The 16,767-nt window shown below is 43.1% G+C and overlaps 1 protein-coding gene across 1 annotated transcript in view; it reads right to left on the reverse strand.

The window, feature by feature from the left end:
- The window catches only part of atoh8.L (atonal bHLH transcription factor 8 L homeolog), a 31,654-nt gene extending 15,138 nt beyond the window's left edge, over window positions 1-16,516 (reverse strand). The window contains exons 1-2 of the mRNA XM_018227880.2: window positions 15,295-16,516; window positions 5,004-5,195 (exon numbers count right to left, since the gene is read on the reverse strand). Of these exons, the coding sequence (XP_018083369.1) occupies window positions 5,004-5,195; window positions 15,295-15,975 (873 nt within the window). The 5' untranslated portion in view covers window positions 15,976-16,516. The remainder of the gene's footprint in view (window positions 1-5,003; window positions 5,196-15,294) is intronic.
- Window positions 16,517-16,767: the final 251 nt, after the last annotated feature.

Here is a 16,767-nt window from a genome sequence, read left to right on the forward strand (position 1 = left end):
CAGTAGATGGAGTAGAAATGTGCAGTAGATGGAGTAGTAAGGTGCAGTAGATGGAGTTGTAATGTGCAGTAGATGGAGTAGAAAGGTACAGTAGATCTAGCAGGGCAAGGTGGACAGTAAAATGTTATATAAGTCTTTCCCAATCTTACACCATTCAGATGTTGTTCAGGGGCTCAAATGAAGACCAGAACTTTCTTAATAAGTTTATCACAGGGCTGACTGGCCTCGGCTTTGCACATAGTGGGGTCCTACTGAGCAGTAGATGGAGTAGTAAGGTGCAGTAGATGGAGTAGTAAGGTGCAGTAGATGGAATAGTAAGGTGCAGTAGATGGAGTAGAAAGGTGCAGTACATGGAGTTGTAAGGTGCAGTAGATGGTGTAGTAAGGTGCAGTAGATGGAGTAGAAAGGTGCAGTAGATGGAGTTGTAAGGTGCAGTAGATGGAATAGTAAGGTGCAGTAGATGGAGTAGAAAGGTGCAGTACATGGAGTTGTAAGGTGCAGTAGATGGTGTAGTAAGGTGCAGTAGATGGAGTAGAAAGGTGCAGTACATGGAGTTGTAAGGTGCAGTAGATGGTGTAGTAAGGTGCAGTAGATGGAGTAGAAAGGTGCAGTAGATGGAGTTGTAAGGTGCAGTAGATGGTGTAGTAAGGTGCAGTAGATGGAGTAGAAAGGTGCAGTAGATGGAGTTGTAAGGTGCAGTAGATGGAGTAGTAAGGTGCAGTAGATGGAGTAGTAAGGTGCAGTAGATGGAGTTGTAATGTGCAGTAGATGAAGTAGTAAGGTGCAGTAGATCTAGCAGGGCAAGGTGGACAGTAAAATGTTATATAAGTCTTTCCCAATCTTACACCATTCAGATGTTGTTCAGGGGCTCAAATGAAGACCAGAACTTTCTTAAAGGAAAACTATACCCCCCAAACAATGTAGGTCTCTATTAAAAGATACTGAGTAAAACAGCTCATGTGTAAAACCCTGCTTCATGTAAATGAACCATTATCATAATAATATACTTTTTTAGTAGTATGTGCCATTGGGTAATCATAAATAGAAAATTGCCATTTTAAAAAATAAGGGCCGCCCCCTGAGATCGTACGATTCACTGTGCACACATACAAACCACATGTAAGGTCACATGAGCCAATTAACAGACAGAGTTCTGCCTTTTGCTTCCTCACTTCTTCCTGTTACAGTTAGTGTTGTAGTATTTCTGGTCAGGTGATCTCTGAGGCAGCACAGATAGAGTCACGAAATGGTGGTTCAAGGCAAGAGATGTAAAAGGGCAATATTTATGTAAATATATATTCCAGTTTGGTAAGATTCTTTAATATGTCATTCAATTTGATATAAACTATCTGTTGCTTAAGTATTCATTTTGGGGGTATAGTTTTCCTTTAATAAGTTTATCACAGGGCTGACTGGCCTCGGCTTTGCACATAGTGGGGTCCTACTGAGCAGTAGATGGAGTAGTAAGGTGCAGTAGATGGAGTAGTAAGGTGCAGTAGATGGAATAGTAAGGTGCAGTAGATGGAGTAGAAAGGTGCAGTACATGGAGTTGTAAGGTGCAGTAGATGGTGTAGTAAGGTGCAGTACATGGAGTAGAAAGGTGCAGTAGATGGAGTTGTAAGGTGCAGTAGATGGTGTAGTAAGGTGCAGTAGATGGAGTAGAAAGGTGCAGTACATGGAGTTGTAAGGTGCAGTAGATGGTGTAGTAAGGTGCAGTAGATGGAGTAGAAAGGTGCAGTAGATGGAGTTGTAAGGTGCAGTAGATGGTGTAGTAAGGTGCAGTAGATGGAGTAGAAAGGTGCAGTAGATGGAGTAGTAAGGTGCAGTAGATCTAGCAGGGTAAGGTGGACAGTAAAATGTTATATGTCTTTCCCAATCTTACACCATTCAGATATTGTTGAAGAACAGCTTGTAACACCAACCAATAGCTAAAGACTATTTGGGGGTGCAGAGAATCATAGTTTAACAACTATAATTTAGTCAACCCTAGCAAAGGGGTTGTTAGCTTTTTGTTATAAATAATGAAGCCACCAGAAATACAGACACATGTCCAGGGCTAGTTTTGGAGAAGTAGCTAGAAGTAACCGACTACCTTTTAGGCCTAGTAATAATTATGCACTCCATTTTTGGAGGTTTCGTTTCCATATCTTTCCTTACTTGTTTTCCCCACTCTGACCGAGTCTGAAACTTGTTTTTCCCACACTAAAACCCTCCAAATAACTAGGTGGGTAATAATATTCTAAAGTGACCTGAACCCTTTCAGGCTCCCCATGTTTTTTTGCAAAAAAAACACCCGAACAGCTGGGAATATCAGGGCTTTAGCACCCCAAAAACCAAAATCTGGGCAGGACTCAACCTTGTTGAATAGATTCCTTCCATTTACAACATACTAAAAGTTAATAAAAAGGTTAACGTCCCCCTGCAGAAGATGTTTCCATGCACTTCAGTAATTAATTCAGACTATTGCCCCTGGGCGGCACTGAGGGGCACCATGAGATTTGAACCTAAAGCGCAATAAGCCCCTGTAGCAAGAGAATGAGAGACATGTTCTTGTTTGGATTCCGCACGCTACAGTAACCTTGGGATAAACAAACCAATGACGCGCCGTTCTCAGACAGTGAAATAATAGATGAGAGCTTGTTTGTTATAAAATAGTACAGTTCAGCCGCCTCCAAAACCCCATCCCAAAAACGTTACACAGATATGCAGAACTAAATACGCCATGCCCAAACCACACGCCATTATTCTCGATGGAGCAGCCAGTATTTTGAATATAACCGAATTTTGGAAGCGTTATATTCAATGGCACACCAGGGGTTAATTAAAAAAATAAATACAGTGGTCGCTCTTTAAAGCTTATGTAATGGCATTACTTTAGGATCCAGACTGCTGTTATTGTGTATTTTGGGCTCATTCAAACTACTGTCATTCCAAATAAAGCTGATGGGATATTGAATTACTTGTCTGATAGGAGCTAAATCGGTAGCCACCAGCAATGGACTTGCCCATTTTCTATTTCTTTATCATGTGTCATTGATATCCATCTATAAGCTAGTCGGACGCCTAAGCAACCCAAGAACAAAATCTCATTCTAAGCACCTTTCCTAGATACGTTCATTAAAAATGATCAGTGGCTTAAAAGTTACATGTGAAAGTATTTGTTACTTTTTGCACTCGGGGTTCTGAATCTTGATACAATGTAGCAGAAATCAGCTCTCCCTTTAACTAAGACATGTCTGTTCGTCAACTGGCTTCTGCTATGTTGTTTCAATAGTCATAACCACCAATGCTGAGAAGAGAAAGTGTGGTTCAAGCTGTAAACACTCTCATACTGTAACTTGAAACACTGTACATTATTGGTTAAAAGGCAGAAAGGCCCCCCAAAATTTGACAGGCTCCATGGGTGAAACTTAGAAGTAAAGAGCACATATATTGTATTACTGGTATGATATTTTCAGTATATATCATGTTAAATCTCTTTTTATCAAGTTTTCAATATCAAAAAAAAAAAGTTTCAGGGGTACAGAAGATAAAGAGTATACATCAGAGCTACAGTACTGTATATCAGCTCCTATCATCTGGCCCCTTAGATGGCCCCAGCTCTCCTACATAACTGGGCCCCCACTACTGTAGTTCTGGGCCTTTGAGCACCATATCACTTTGTCTTGATGGAATGGGATTATCCTACATTGCTGCCCCCCCTCTGCTGTAGGTCTGGGCCTCTGAGCACCATATCACTTTGTCTTGATGGAATGGGATTGTCCTACATTCTCGGCACCCTCTACTGTAGGTCTGGGCCTTTGAGCACCATATCACTTTATCTTGATGGAATGGGATTGTCCTACATTGCTGGGCCCCCCTCTACTGTAGGTCTGGGCCTTTGAGCACCATATCACTTTGTCTCGATGGAATGGGATTGTCCTATATTACTGGGCAACCTCTACTGTAGGTCTGGGCTTTGAGCACCATATCACTTTGTCTTGATGGAATGGGATTGTCCTACATTGCTGGGCACCCTCTACTGTAGGTCTGGGCCTTTGAGCACCATATCACTTTGTCTTGATGGAATGGGATTGTCCTACATTGCTGGGCCCCCTCTACTGTAGGTCTGGGCCTTTGAGCACCATATCACTTTGTCTTGATGGAATGGGATTGTCCTACATTGCTGGGCCCCCTCTACTGTAGGTCTGGGCCTTTGAGCACCATATCACTTTGTCTTGATGGAATGGGATTGTCCTACATTGCTGGGCCCCCTCTACTGTAGGTCTGGGCCTTTGAGCACCATATCACTTTGTCTTGATGGAATGGGATTGTCCTACATTGCTGGGCCCCCTCTACTGTAGGTCTGGGCCTTTGAGCACCATATCACTTTGTCTTGATGGAATGGGATCGTCCTACATTGCTCGGCACCCTCTACTGTAGGTCTAGGCCTTTGAGCACCATATCACTTTGTCTCGATGGAATGGGATTGTCCTATATTACTGGGCAACCTCTACTCTAGGTCTGGGCTTTGAGCACCATATCACTTTGTCTTGATGGAATGGGTTTGTCCTACATTGCTGGGCCCCCTCTACTATAGGTCTGGGCCTTTGAGCACCATATCACTTTGTCTCGATGGAATGGGATAGTCCTATATTACTAGGAAACCTCTACTGTAGGTCTGGGCCTAAGAGCACCATATCACTTTGTCTTGATGGAATGGGATTGTCCTATGTCACTGCACCCCCTCTACTGTAGGTCTGGGCCTTTGAGCACCATATCACTTTGTCCTGATGGAATGGGATTCCCATAAAATGTAAAAGCAAGTTCCGAACAAACAATGTTCCATGTGCCAATGGACTCCATAGACCTGCTCATAATACATAATAAGTGAGTGTGATCTCAAGGAGAGTCCCACTGATTGTAATAGCATGTACTCCACCCGTGCCCAGGGGGTCCCAGAAATATAAATACTTTTGGAATATCTATTCTTCCTGACAATCAGACTAAATGGGTTTGCCTACCTTTCTTTTTTTCGACCTTCCCTCTGACTGTAAAGTCCTAGTACATTGCTCTACACACTCGGGGAAACTCAAGTTACTGTGATCGGCGCTGTAATCCATGTCAGCCAGACGGGCTAAGGAGAGGATATAGTTACAAGCTATTCTCAAGATGGCCAGCTTAGACAGCTTCTGTCCATAAGAATAACACGGCACCTGCAACAAAAAAGAAATAGGTGTGGTTAGCTCAATGTCAGATCTGCACTCTGCCTCCAAAAACATTTTCATTAATCTAACCGCAAATTCTCATTGGTCACCGGGTGCACACAGGTCACATGATGACATGCCGTAGTCGCCCTAATTGGCTGTTAAGGAGACAAGATGAGCATGTGACTCCATAATGACATGCCCTATGTTGGGTGAGGTCATAGCTGTGTGGTTCACAGTCATTTGCTATGAATTCCAAAATATTGGGTACTATGTAAGTTAACTGGAATTTTCCAATCAATGCACATCCTTATATACCCTTAAAGGAGAAGGAAAGTCTTCTTCCACTTGGAGGTGCCAAGTGTTAGGCACCTCCAAGTGATTGTATTTACTTACCTGAAACCCTGGTCCGGTGCTCCTATTAGCAGAAAACTGCACATTATATAAGAGGTGCAAATTATTCCTATCGGAGAGCGAGTTTTGCAGTGCGCTCAAAATGAGCCAACCCCCCTCCAAGCTGAACCAGTGAGTGCGGCAGATTCCATGGCTGGAAGGACTTTAATGAGCGGGGACGGCTTCCAGCCAATGGATAAAGGAACAGATGGAGGCAGAGCAGGAGACAGATAGAGTGACTGGTCTGTGGGCCAAGTTTGTTAGCAACAAGAGAAGTGATAACTGGAAAACCAGCGAGCTTGGACATGAGCAGTTTGAAGAGAATATCTGTATTTAAAAGCATGTCGACCTAGAAATAAAAAGATGCCTTTTGAAATATATCATCATTCTAAGCAATTCCCCAATATACATCCATTACAAATGATAGTGGTTTTAAAAGTTATTTGTAGCTTCTGCTACATTGTTTCAAAAGACAGAACCGCCAGTGCAGTTAAGGACGTATATTGCTTTCAAATAATGCTTCAGTGTTAACCGTGTAAAAATGACACATTTCTAAAGCTTGAGGACTAAAGAGAGGCATTAGCTTTGTAACATAACAGCAGGAAAGTGGGGTCTACATCTCCCAGACTTCTGTCTTACAGAGAAAAAAATAGGGTATGGCTGGGTTTATATCATCCCAGTCATTCACACAGAGTGCCCCAATGATCAGAGTTGTAGGAAGTAAAGAGGCACATGAAATGTACCTGATCCCCAAACCCACCAATATCTGTTGTACCTTGATATTGGTCTGGATCGTCCGCCCAGAATATACACATTTAGATTATCGTATGAAGCACTGTGTGTATGGCCAGCTTTTTGTCTGATACGCCCTAGAGTTAGACTTATGGCACACATCAGTGTGCACTGCCATCCAACTTAAAGGAGAACTAAACCCTAAAAATTAATGTGGCCAAAAATGCCATATTTTGTATACGGCACTTATTGCACGAGGCTAAAGTTTGAGCTTGTCAATAGCAGCAATGATCCAGGACTTCAAACTTGTCACAGGGGGTCACCATCTTGGAAAGTGTCTGTGACACTCACATGCTCAGTGGGCTCTGATTGGCTGTTGAGAAGCTAAGCTTAGGGCTCGTCACTAATTATCCAGCAGAAAATGAGCTTACCCTGTAATATAAGCTGATGCTACAGGTTTGCTGATTATTAAATTCTGATGCTAATTGTACTGGTTTCTGTGCTGCCATGTAGTAATTATCTGTATTAATTACTAATCAGCCTTATATTGTGACATTTCTATTCTATATGTACTGTATATTGTGAGTGGATCCCTAAGCTCAGTAAGTGACAGTAGCACAGAGCATGTGCAGTGAATCAGCAGAAAAAAAGATGAGGAGCTACTGGGGCATCTTTGGAGACACAGATCTTTACTGCTAAAGGGCTGTGGTTGCCTTGGGCTGGTACAGAAGCACAAAACATCATGTACAAATTTCTAGCCACTTCTTTATTTAGGCTTTAGTTCTCCTTTAAACAATTTCGCACAAAATGTCCCTGTGCACCCTTTATCACCCTTTGTGTTGTATGTTTTGTGTGCCATTGTTTTCTTCTGGACAACAGCAGTGGTCAAAGCCCACAGTGCATCACATGGGAGCACCAGTGTCGGACTAGGGTGTTTTTCCGGAAAAGTGTATTAATAAAAAAATATTGAGATAAATTAGGACTTTGATAAATGGGCCTCCCAGTCAAATGTTTTGGTCTTTTTAATGGGATATTTCCACATTGGGGTACATAATAAACTTCGAATGCCAAAATACCGAATTTGGTTTTTCTTACTATAAAATCCAAATTTTAAAAAAAGCCTGAACTGCCGAGGTTGCATATAAGTCAATGGTAGAAGTCCAGAAGATATCTTGATCTGCGATGGGTTTTGTGCAATAATCTAAAGATTTTCCGCCATAGGAAATTTTCAGGGAAAATGTATTGACAAATAAGGGGGGAAAACGGATTTGGTCGGAGTAGTTTTCAGAAATAATTAAGATAAATTCAGACTTTGATAAATGGGCCTCAGGGGCTGTTCATTATTTTTGTTTTCATTATTTCATAATTTGTGTTTTTTTTCTGGAGTCATTTAACTTTTTATTCAGCAGCTCTCCAGTTTGCAGTTTCATCAATGCAGTTGCTAGGGTCCAAATTACCCTAGCAACCATGCACTAATTTGAATAAGAGACTGGAATATGAATAGGGGAGAGCCTGATAAGATAGATGAGTAATAAAAAGTGGCGCACCACCCCTTTAACTCAACATTGTGATATAATTATATTTATTTTACATCAACTGTTATGCACACCTCTTTTTTGGTGCAAAATTTTTTACACTCCTTGATAAATAAGCCACTATATCCCTTTAAGCATATATGTGCTGCCTACATGTTTACAGTTTGGCAGCATTATCCTGTTTTAAAATATCAAAAATATGTAAGTTGTATTACTATTTAGCATTGGGAATTATCTTCACAGATGTCTTTTGGATAGAACCCCCCCCCCAAAAAAAAAAAAACAGAGAAATCATTGGTCCCCCTAGAGTTCCCAGTTTCTGGTAAAAGACTCATCCCAAAACAAAGTAGAATGTAATGTACTCGCTACAAAAGGTCAATTTGTCAATGAATCCGCCGGAGAATAGTTTTGCTTGCCGCAGTAGCTCATGATCCCACTAGGTATGAACATTTTAATTATTTAGCCGCAAAACCAAAACAATGAAATGAAAAAAAAAAAGTAAATAATTTAATTTCCGGGGGGTTGCTCCCAACTTTGTTTCATAATAAGGCCACTTCGCTTATTCCTAAGGTTTATTTTTGTTCAGGGAGTCAAAGTATTTTAAAGTCCCTAAACTTTAAAGTAGTTGGCTTGCCTTAGATAAGTCCTCTGGAACACGCAGCCCAACTGAACTGTCTCTTTGTTCCTGCAGGACGCCATGCCAAAAACTTTCCAGAAGGTTCATATAAATGTCCAAATTTGAATAGTTTTGGCTTCATTACGTCATTCCCTTCTATAAAGTATTTCTTTTAACATAAATAGAAAGATTTTTGTGTGTGTGCGTGTGATTGGGGGCTGTGAGTGAGCCCTGAGCAGGGCCGCTCAGACTTGTTAAAACCAGACAAATCCTTCACCTTTCTCCAGAAATATAAAGTGATTAGGAAAGAGGTGATTCTGCTGCTTCTGAACATGAAGAGGTGAAGTCATGGATGGCCCACCATAGCTGCCTACTGTCCTTAGTTTCTTTGGACAGTCCGTAGTTCACCCTCTTGTCTCTCTAAACTCTAAGCCTTGTTTTTGGCAAGTGTCATATGTGCTAAATGTGGCATAATGTGCCATTAAAGAATTTGAGTTGACAATGACAACAGCTGAGGCTCAGCCAGAGATTGGACTATCTGCAAGATCATTGCTTGAGAAAGGAAGTTGCTGGTCATGGCTGTGTAGGTCATCTATTCTAGAGACCATGCACATCTTCCAATACTTCTCCTGGAGTGGATTAGGGTTAGGGGAAAAGCTGAAAGAAGATCAAGAGTTGTTCTCCACAAAAGCCCCATATCTGAAACTCTAGAGATGCTTTGGTGTTAGCACTGACCAGGTGTATATAAATGATGTTGACCCTTCCAGGTGGGTGATATCCTTTTCATTTCACCCCTTTACCCTTGCCCCATGTGCCCAGCTCCCTCACACTCTATGGTGTCCCCACCCAACGGAAGACCACACATCATCAATGACTTGCCTGTGGCCTAATTTCAGTTCCATGGCACAGGACGTAGAAAAGGGGCTCCTAACGTTTTTTACCCATGAGCCACCTTCAATTGTAGAAAGAGTTTTAGAATGAAAAAGGTTCCAAGGTGGTTCAAATAAGGGCTGTGATTGGCTATTTGATAACCCCTATGTGGACTGGCAGCCTACAGGAGGCTTTGTTTGGCAGTACATCTGGTTTCTGTGCAACCAAAACTTGCCTCCAAACCAGTTATTAAAAAAATAAGCACCTGCTTTAAGGCCACTGGGAGCAACATCCAAGGGGTTGGAGAGCAATAATTGCTCACAAGTCACTTGTTGGGGATCACTGACAGAATATAAACATTCCAGCAGTGACCATCTTAAAGTAACCAAGCTTCCAAATAGCTCTGCACCCAGGGGTATTGATTGAAAATGTTCTAACCCTAGTGTCCTAGTGTCCATTGGATGTTGGTTATGTAAGTTGGACAATTCTTATCTGCCTATCATGTCCCATGTGTAAAACTGTCACCATAAAAAAAAAAAAAAACTTGCCCTTAAGCATCACTGACAAAGTAATGTAGCTTCCTTGGAATGGTCTTGTTACCTTCAAGAGTGAATCCATGTTTCACTAAGGAAGATACGCATTTGGCAGTAGAGGATTCTGGAAACAAAGCCATTTGTAGGATCCAGGCAAAGGATTTATAAAAAAAATGGTGTTCTATCATTTTTAAACATGATATGGCCACCTGGGTAGGGGTACAGGTAGGGGATATATTTCGTCATGTAACACAAAGGAGCCCCATTTGTATTGTATAAGTTATTCTTACTATTATGTATTCAGGGGTCACAATGTTCTTAAGCATCAGTGGAGGTCAACTTCAAGAACAGTTGAAGAGCCAACACTGACATATAGAGCTATGGTTGCCATCTTGGACTACTGCAAATAAGAATACACGTGGAGCTCACCTAGTCTCTTAGTCGGATTTTCCCACGGGGTATCCTGTGCTTGATATCCCAGTTTAGTCAAACTGTAGAAAATATGAAGGTGCGGGACACATCCAAGGCAGCAACTGGACTGCAATAGTTTCTTTATTGGGGGTAGAGATACACTGTATCTCTACCCCCAATAAAGAAACTATTGCAGTCCAGTTGCTGCCTTGGATGTGTTCCACACCTTCATATTTTCTACATCTTGGACTACTGTCACCATGTTGCCATCCTAGACCAGCTATAGCCTCGCTCTTCCAAACTTTATTGCCCCCCCCATTGCTTTTGCTGTCCTATAACTAGTTCTTCATCAAAACACACTTTGAAATATGCCTAGTTCTATTGTTTTGTAACAACTTCCACATCCAGTATCTTTGGAAATGTTATAAAATACTCATTCAGTGGCTGTTTGTATGTCAGTAACACGTTCCTCTTAACACCACGCTTGGCAACCTACCCCTATAAATGAGTGGAATCACAAAAGGCTTCACCCTCTCAGTAGAGCAAACAGGCTGTAATGACTCTTTGAAGGATCCATTGATGATGTGCGAATCAAGGAGAAATAAAAATGGGCCTGGGGCTATTTACTGAGCAGAAAGGAATGCCCAGTGAAGTTTGCCAACTCTACAATGTTACTAGCCCACAAAAAAGCACATGTAACCTCACATTTCCATAACCTCCTGCCTGTAACACGATTCTCGCTGCATGATGAAGACACAAATCATCCTTTGCTTTCAATTGTGAGCTTGGAAAAAAAAAAGAAGCTGTCTCCGTTATTGTACATGCGGAGCCAGCCATAAATCATAGTCTGGTGTGGCTAACGACCCATTCACTTGAGAGTGTCAGGAGATGATTTCCTGCACTGGAGGGGAAGCAGACGGTTCCATTCCATGATGCTTTGAGGCACAGATATGGATATGACTGTATCCTACCAATAAATCTTAGTGTAGAGTTAGAATTAAGGATTTGGTGCATTCAGGAAGTACATGGGAAAAGCCGATTGTTATCATGTAGTTTTGAAGCAATAGCATTCTGTAGGGCAGTGGGGATGGATCCTTGAGGGGCCCAGAGCTATTCTGAAAAGGCCCAGCTTGAGATCTGGGAAGAATCCATGTTTGTTGTCCTAGGTTAGTGTTTCTTGGTTTAAGCCCCCTTAAAGTAATAACCTTTGGTTAGGTTCCTCCTGGAAGGTCCATCCTTTGGTCAGTGTCCCCTTTAGCTCATAAAATGGGTACAAATATGGGGAACATATCAATGTAACAGTCATGCAGCCATAGCTACAATATTATGTAGGGGAGCAAATATATATTCATCAATTCTCACTCTAACTTACCTTTAAGCTGGTCTCTCCTAGTTGTATCTAGGAGAGCAAATTACCATTCTCCCCAACTGTCATCTTAACTGGGATTTACATTGAGGCCCCCATCCCCATTCCAAAGTCTGCCAGGTAATGAGCACTAAGGGGCACAATCCCTCATGTCCCAGGGGTAATGAATGACCCTCAAATGTTGGAAACCAAACAGGGACCCCTACAGCCACCAAATTGCAGTTAAGATGTAAACTAAATTATATAGAGGTGCTTGGGCCATAAACGTGCATCAGATCAGTGCAATTCTGTTGCCATTAGATGCCAAGTATAGAATTCAGCACAGTCCGTCAGACGAGTGATCCCTCTGCCCAAATCTGTCTGCCTACGTGTATCCATCCTTGGGGTCAAGTGGTCTCAAAACAAGGTTCCATTGTGCACAATTGTTCCAAGAATATATAAGAGGCACGCACTGGGACAAATCCAGATGAGATGGGTCTTCAAGCTGTGTTTCATATTTGTAGAGTAAATAAGCAATCAGGGTAGGACTGGTTTGCCAAAGTACCATATGATCTCCTGGTGATTCCAAACCCTAGTGGGCCACACAACCAATCCCTCTGTTGTTTTCATCATAAGTCTTTAGGGCACATGTACGTCCACAAGGGCAATGAACAAAGTAAAATTTCTAGCACAATTGCCATTTTTTAAATTCATCATTGTGGTTGCAAAGGGGTGATGCTTAAAGAGCTCCAACCCATCTCCATAAAATTCATTATATTTGCCATTTACAAGGTCGTCATTTACACAGGTGCTAAAATGCTGAAATCCTGAAAGCCCAGCCCTGATGCTCTCCCAGTTAGTCAACTTTCACTTCTGTGGAAATGGATAGGGCACGTTCTCCATTTAGAAAAGAGAGTTTGCAGTTAAGAAGTGGAGCAGCTGTTGAACACACTGGCAGAAGCAGTTCATTAGCAGCAGCATTTGTCACTTAAACTTCACAGCTGAAGCGCTTACCCCCCCTTAACCTGCAATGTCAAACCCCCCAGCTGTTGGCTTGTCCCGCACCCTCTATGGAGAAGTGAAAGTCACAGCAGCTGTAAGTAGGGCTCTCGTAGGTCCTGCTTTCCCTTGGCACCCCATTCCTGTCCTGACGATTACTAAAATGTTCTGGTTGTGCCTCAAGGGCCCCCATTTCTACCAGAAACATCTTTTAAGATTTTTATCTTAAAGTTGATCCTTTATTTGACCTATGGCAGCACCCCCTGACAGCCTTTGGTAGTTGCTTGCTCTCCTACACCTGCAATTCCCCCGTGCAATGCCCAATGGTATGCTCTGGCCATTGCTTACCAAATTTACACCCCCTAAAGTCATCTCTGCTCCCACTAACTAGTAAAAAAGTGAAAAGTGTTAGTTATAGGTTAACATGGAAGTCCGTTGTAAGTGTAAGAGGTAGGCAATGGTACCTGCAGGAGGGCTCATCAGCGAGGAGGGGGATTTCTAGGACAGCGATTTTATAAGGCAACTAAAGGTGGTCATAGACGTAGAAATCCGCTCCCCGATATGCCCACATTGAAGTGGGCGATATCAGGCTGATCTGATCGTGGGACCTAGGGCCCAACAATCGGATCATAATGGATCCAATATGGGTGGTTGGATTGCGGCCGCAATCCGGCGGGATATTTTAATCTGCACGATCGAGATCTGGCCGACTTTCGGACTTTCAGGGAAGCCCGTTGTACAGCTCCACACATAGGCCAATAAGCAGCTTTCATCAGCCCATGTATGGGGGCCTTAAGGAAGGTAACTGTCTATCTTTATAACTCAGTTTTCATAATCAGATCTCTGGAAGACAACGCATTACACACAAAGACCCATGGCATCACTGCTGGGGGGTTCGATATAGATGTAAAGGCAATTATCTCTCATCAACAGTGACGTCCACTACTGACAGGGCTTGCTGTTTATTTCTATGGAAGGCAGCCAATGGCTTCTGGGTGGCCCTAAGCAGCGGAAGGCAAGGTAGTTAGGGTAAATTTTGGGACCGTTATAGAGGCAGCATAACCATATTTTAATATACCTCTACTGTTGATGGCAGCTAAATTGGGCTTGGGCAATTGGGAACCCAGAAAATCATGAATCCTACAAACTGGATGAACACAGTCCATTAAGGGCCGATGTCTGAGGCCAGTGGTATATATCTTTTGGCAGCTAACCCAAAGTTAGTATATAGGGGCAGGCAGGACCTATGAATGAGCAGGTTTAGCCACTGGGCTTTGGTTATGGGTAAAGCTAAGCATTACATGCACCAAATATCAGAAACACAATTAACATATACTGCTGTGCCGGCAGCATCCCTCCTAGCGGTCAGGTTTGCTGAGAGTCAGAATTAAAAGCACAGCTGGGCATTCTTCAGGCTGGACATTCCTGCTCTGTTTTTAGAAACCAAGGTATGCATCTGATTGGACAGCATGCCGCCCCCAATATCTGACTGCAAGGAAAAGCAGACACACAGTGTACCAAAGGGCATAAATAAGTGCATCAGCACCATATTCCTATGTCATTATTATTAGTATCCTGCAGTTAAAATAGTGATGGGCGAATAGATTCGCCAGGCGTGAATTTGTGGTGAATTTCAGCCTTTCGCCACCGGCGAATAAATTTGCGAAACTGGCAATAAAATTCACCGGCAACATGTGACAGAAAAGCCGCTTGTGTCAAAACCGTTGCGCATCAACATTATTCAGACGCCCATTGACTTTTACGCCAGTGTCAAAATTGGCGATTCGCTAATTTATACCCGGTTTCACTGGAAATTACCAAATTTTTCGTTGAAACGGGACAAATTGGCCCATCACTAGTTATAAAGCACCAACATATTCTGCAGCGCTGTACACTACATGCCTATACAGTTATTGGAGGTTTATCGCGGCCCCGGTCCCCAAATCAGACAAAAAGAATACCCAAACGTCCTCAATTGAATCCAATTGTTTTGGGTTCATTTGACATAATGCCATAGAGAAACCGTTTAATAAAGTATTATTACATCATAGGTAAGCAATTAGGCGTCTGTACCTCTTGCCTGGTGTAAATTCATTATTTAAGGCGCAGTCATACAAAGGCTTTTAGATTGTAAGCTGTAATGTCCAGGGCCCTCTTTATGCTTGCATCAGTCAGTATTTCTATGTATTCTGTACATCTGACCCATACACCCCTGTATTGCACAGAGCTCTGGAATATGCCGGCACCACACACGTTGAAAATAGACAAATTGTTGTACATTGTCTCTCTATGGCGTCAGCTCTCAGGGGATGCTGGGAGTTGTAACCCCACAACAGCTGGAGGAACGCCGCTTTGTAAACAGTCTTAAAAAAACATTAAAGATATGACAGACAGAACAGACAGAGATACGTGTGATATATAAAGTGCATATCCACCAATTATATTAAACCAAAAAAGAATAAGTATAAGGAACCCGAGACTCTCCAGCTAAGCAGCAACTCCCGGCATCCTCAGCTGTCACAGCAATGGACATTATCTGGAAGGGCACAGGATGGCAGGGAGCTGTGTGTGTGGGTGGTGGCTGGGGAGGGCAATAATAATATAATAATAATAATAATAATAATAATAATAATAATAATACTACTAATAATAATAATAACGATAACAATAATACCTGTTTCCTGAGCGCCTCAAAGGCAGCACTGATGGTATGCACTCTGGTCCTCTCCCTGGCATTGGCTAGTAGCCTCCTTGTCTGCTGAATGGCTTTGATCTCTGAAGTGACGCCTGCCGTCTCCCCCAGCTGTTTCCTAGGCGATGCCGAGGGGTCTGGGCTGTAAGGGTCTTGGGGGGCTGGCAAATAAGGAGTCTCTGGTGGTGGTCGTGTGGGACATATCACCATCCTGGGCTGCTGCTGCCCCTCCGACCCTCTGCTTTTCATTAATCCTTTCTTCCCCAGGTAAACCCCATTGTTCCTCAGGTCCAAAGCCTCCCCCTCAATGACATGCTCCCCCAAGAGCTCCAACTGCCCAGTCCTTCCTCCTCCTGCTGCTGCTGCTGCTGCTGGAGCCTCATCCACTTTCAGGTCCACTTTGAAACTTTTCATCCCATTCACTGGATTGATCCCTGCTTCCTCCCTGCTCTTCCTCTTCAGCCTCCTGATCTCCTTGATGCAGTGACTCTTCCAGGGCTTCTCCTCCACAAGCTGCAGGTTCTTCATGGCTGAGCCAGGGGCTGGGGGGAACCCAAGAGTCGGTTCAGCGCTGCCCACTAATGCCCCTGTCCCCAGTGCAACTGTCGGTTTGCTCAGTGGAGCTGAAGCTGCTGCTGCTGTAGACAACGTGCAACTGTGCATCTAGTGAGGAGCTGTGTGTGTGCTGCCCTAGTGCTGTGACATCTGAAGCTCCTGCCGCATTGCCAGCATTTTTGGGGAATGCAAACTGAACTCCATCTGTGTTTGTTTAGCCTCAGCTTACACAGAAGCCCCTGTTAGTGAGATCAGTCAGCGAGCCGCCTGCTGCAGGAGACTCACTCCCAGAGCCACAGAGGCTTCCCAGCCCCAAGCCACACAGAGCTGCAGCTCCTTTAAAGAAACAGGAAGCTTTTTTTTCCCTGTTCCATTTCTTTCCCCAAAAAACAGCTGGACTGCTAATGCTCTTTGTTCTGCCAGAATCTGTTTCCTTTAAGTGGAATCCCAGGAAGAGGGGAAATGATACCGTGGTTACTACTAGTCCTTATTAATTAATTAAAGGAACAGTAAAACTCATTACACAGTTATTTCCCCTTTTTTTATATCAAATATTTCTGCTTCACTTTTTGGGCACGTCTAATTAGCGATGTTCAGTATCTGCTGCTAAATCTGTAGCCAGTTATCATTAAACCACATGCACACACTGCACATAAGTTGTTTCCTCCTCCTTCCTAAGCTTCCTTAGCGCAGTCATTATTAAAGGGGAAGTTAACTTATTTCTGTTTTTGAATAACCTTTCAGTCTTAAGGTGGCCATACACGGGCCGATAAAAGCTGCAGGCAGCTTATTGGCCCGTGTATGGGGGCCCCCGACGGGCTTCCCCGATCGAGATCTGGCCGAAAGTCGGCCAGATCTCGATTGGATGGGATTAAAAATCCCGTTGGATCGCGGGCGCAT

This window comes from Xenopus laevis, chromosome 1L (genome assembly GCF_017654675.1).
Source record: "Xenopus laevis strain J_2021 chromosome 1L, Xenopus_laevis_v10.1, whole genome shotgun sequence".
Taxonomy (NCBI): domain Eukaryota; kingdom Metazoa; phylum Chordata; class Amphibia; order Anura; family Pipidae; genus Xenopus; species Xenopus laevis.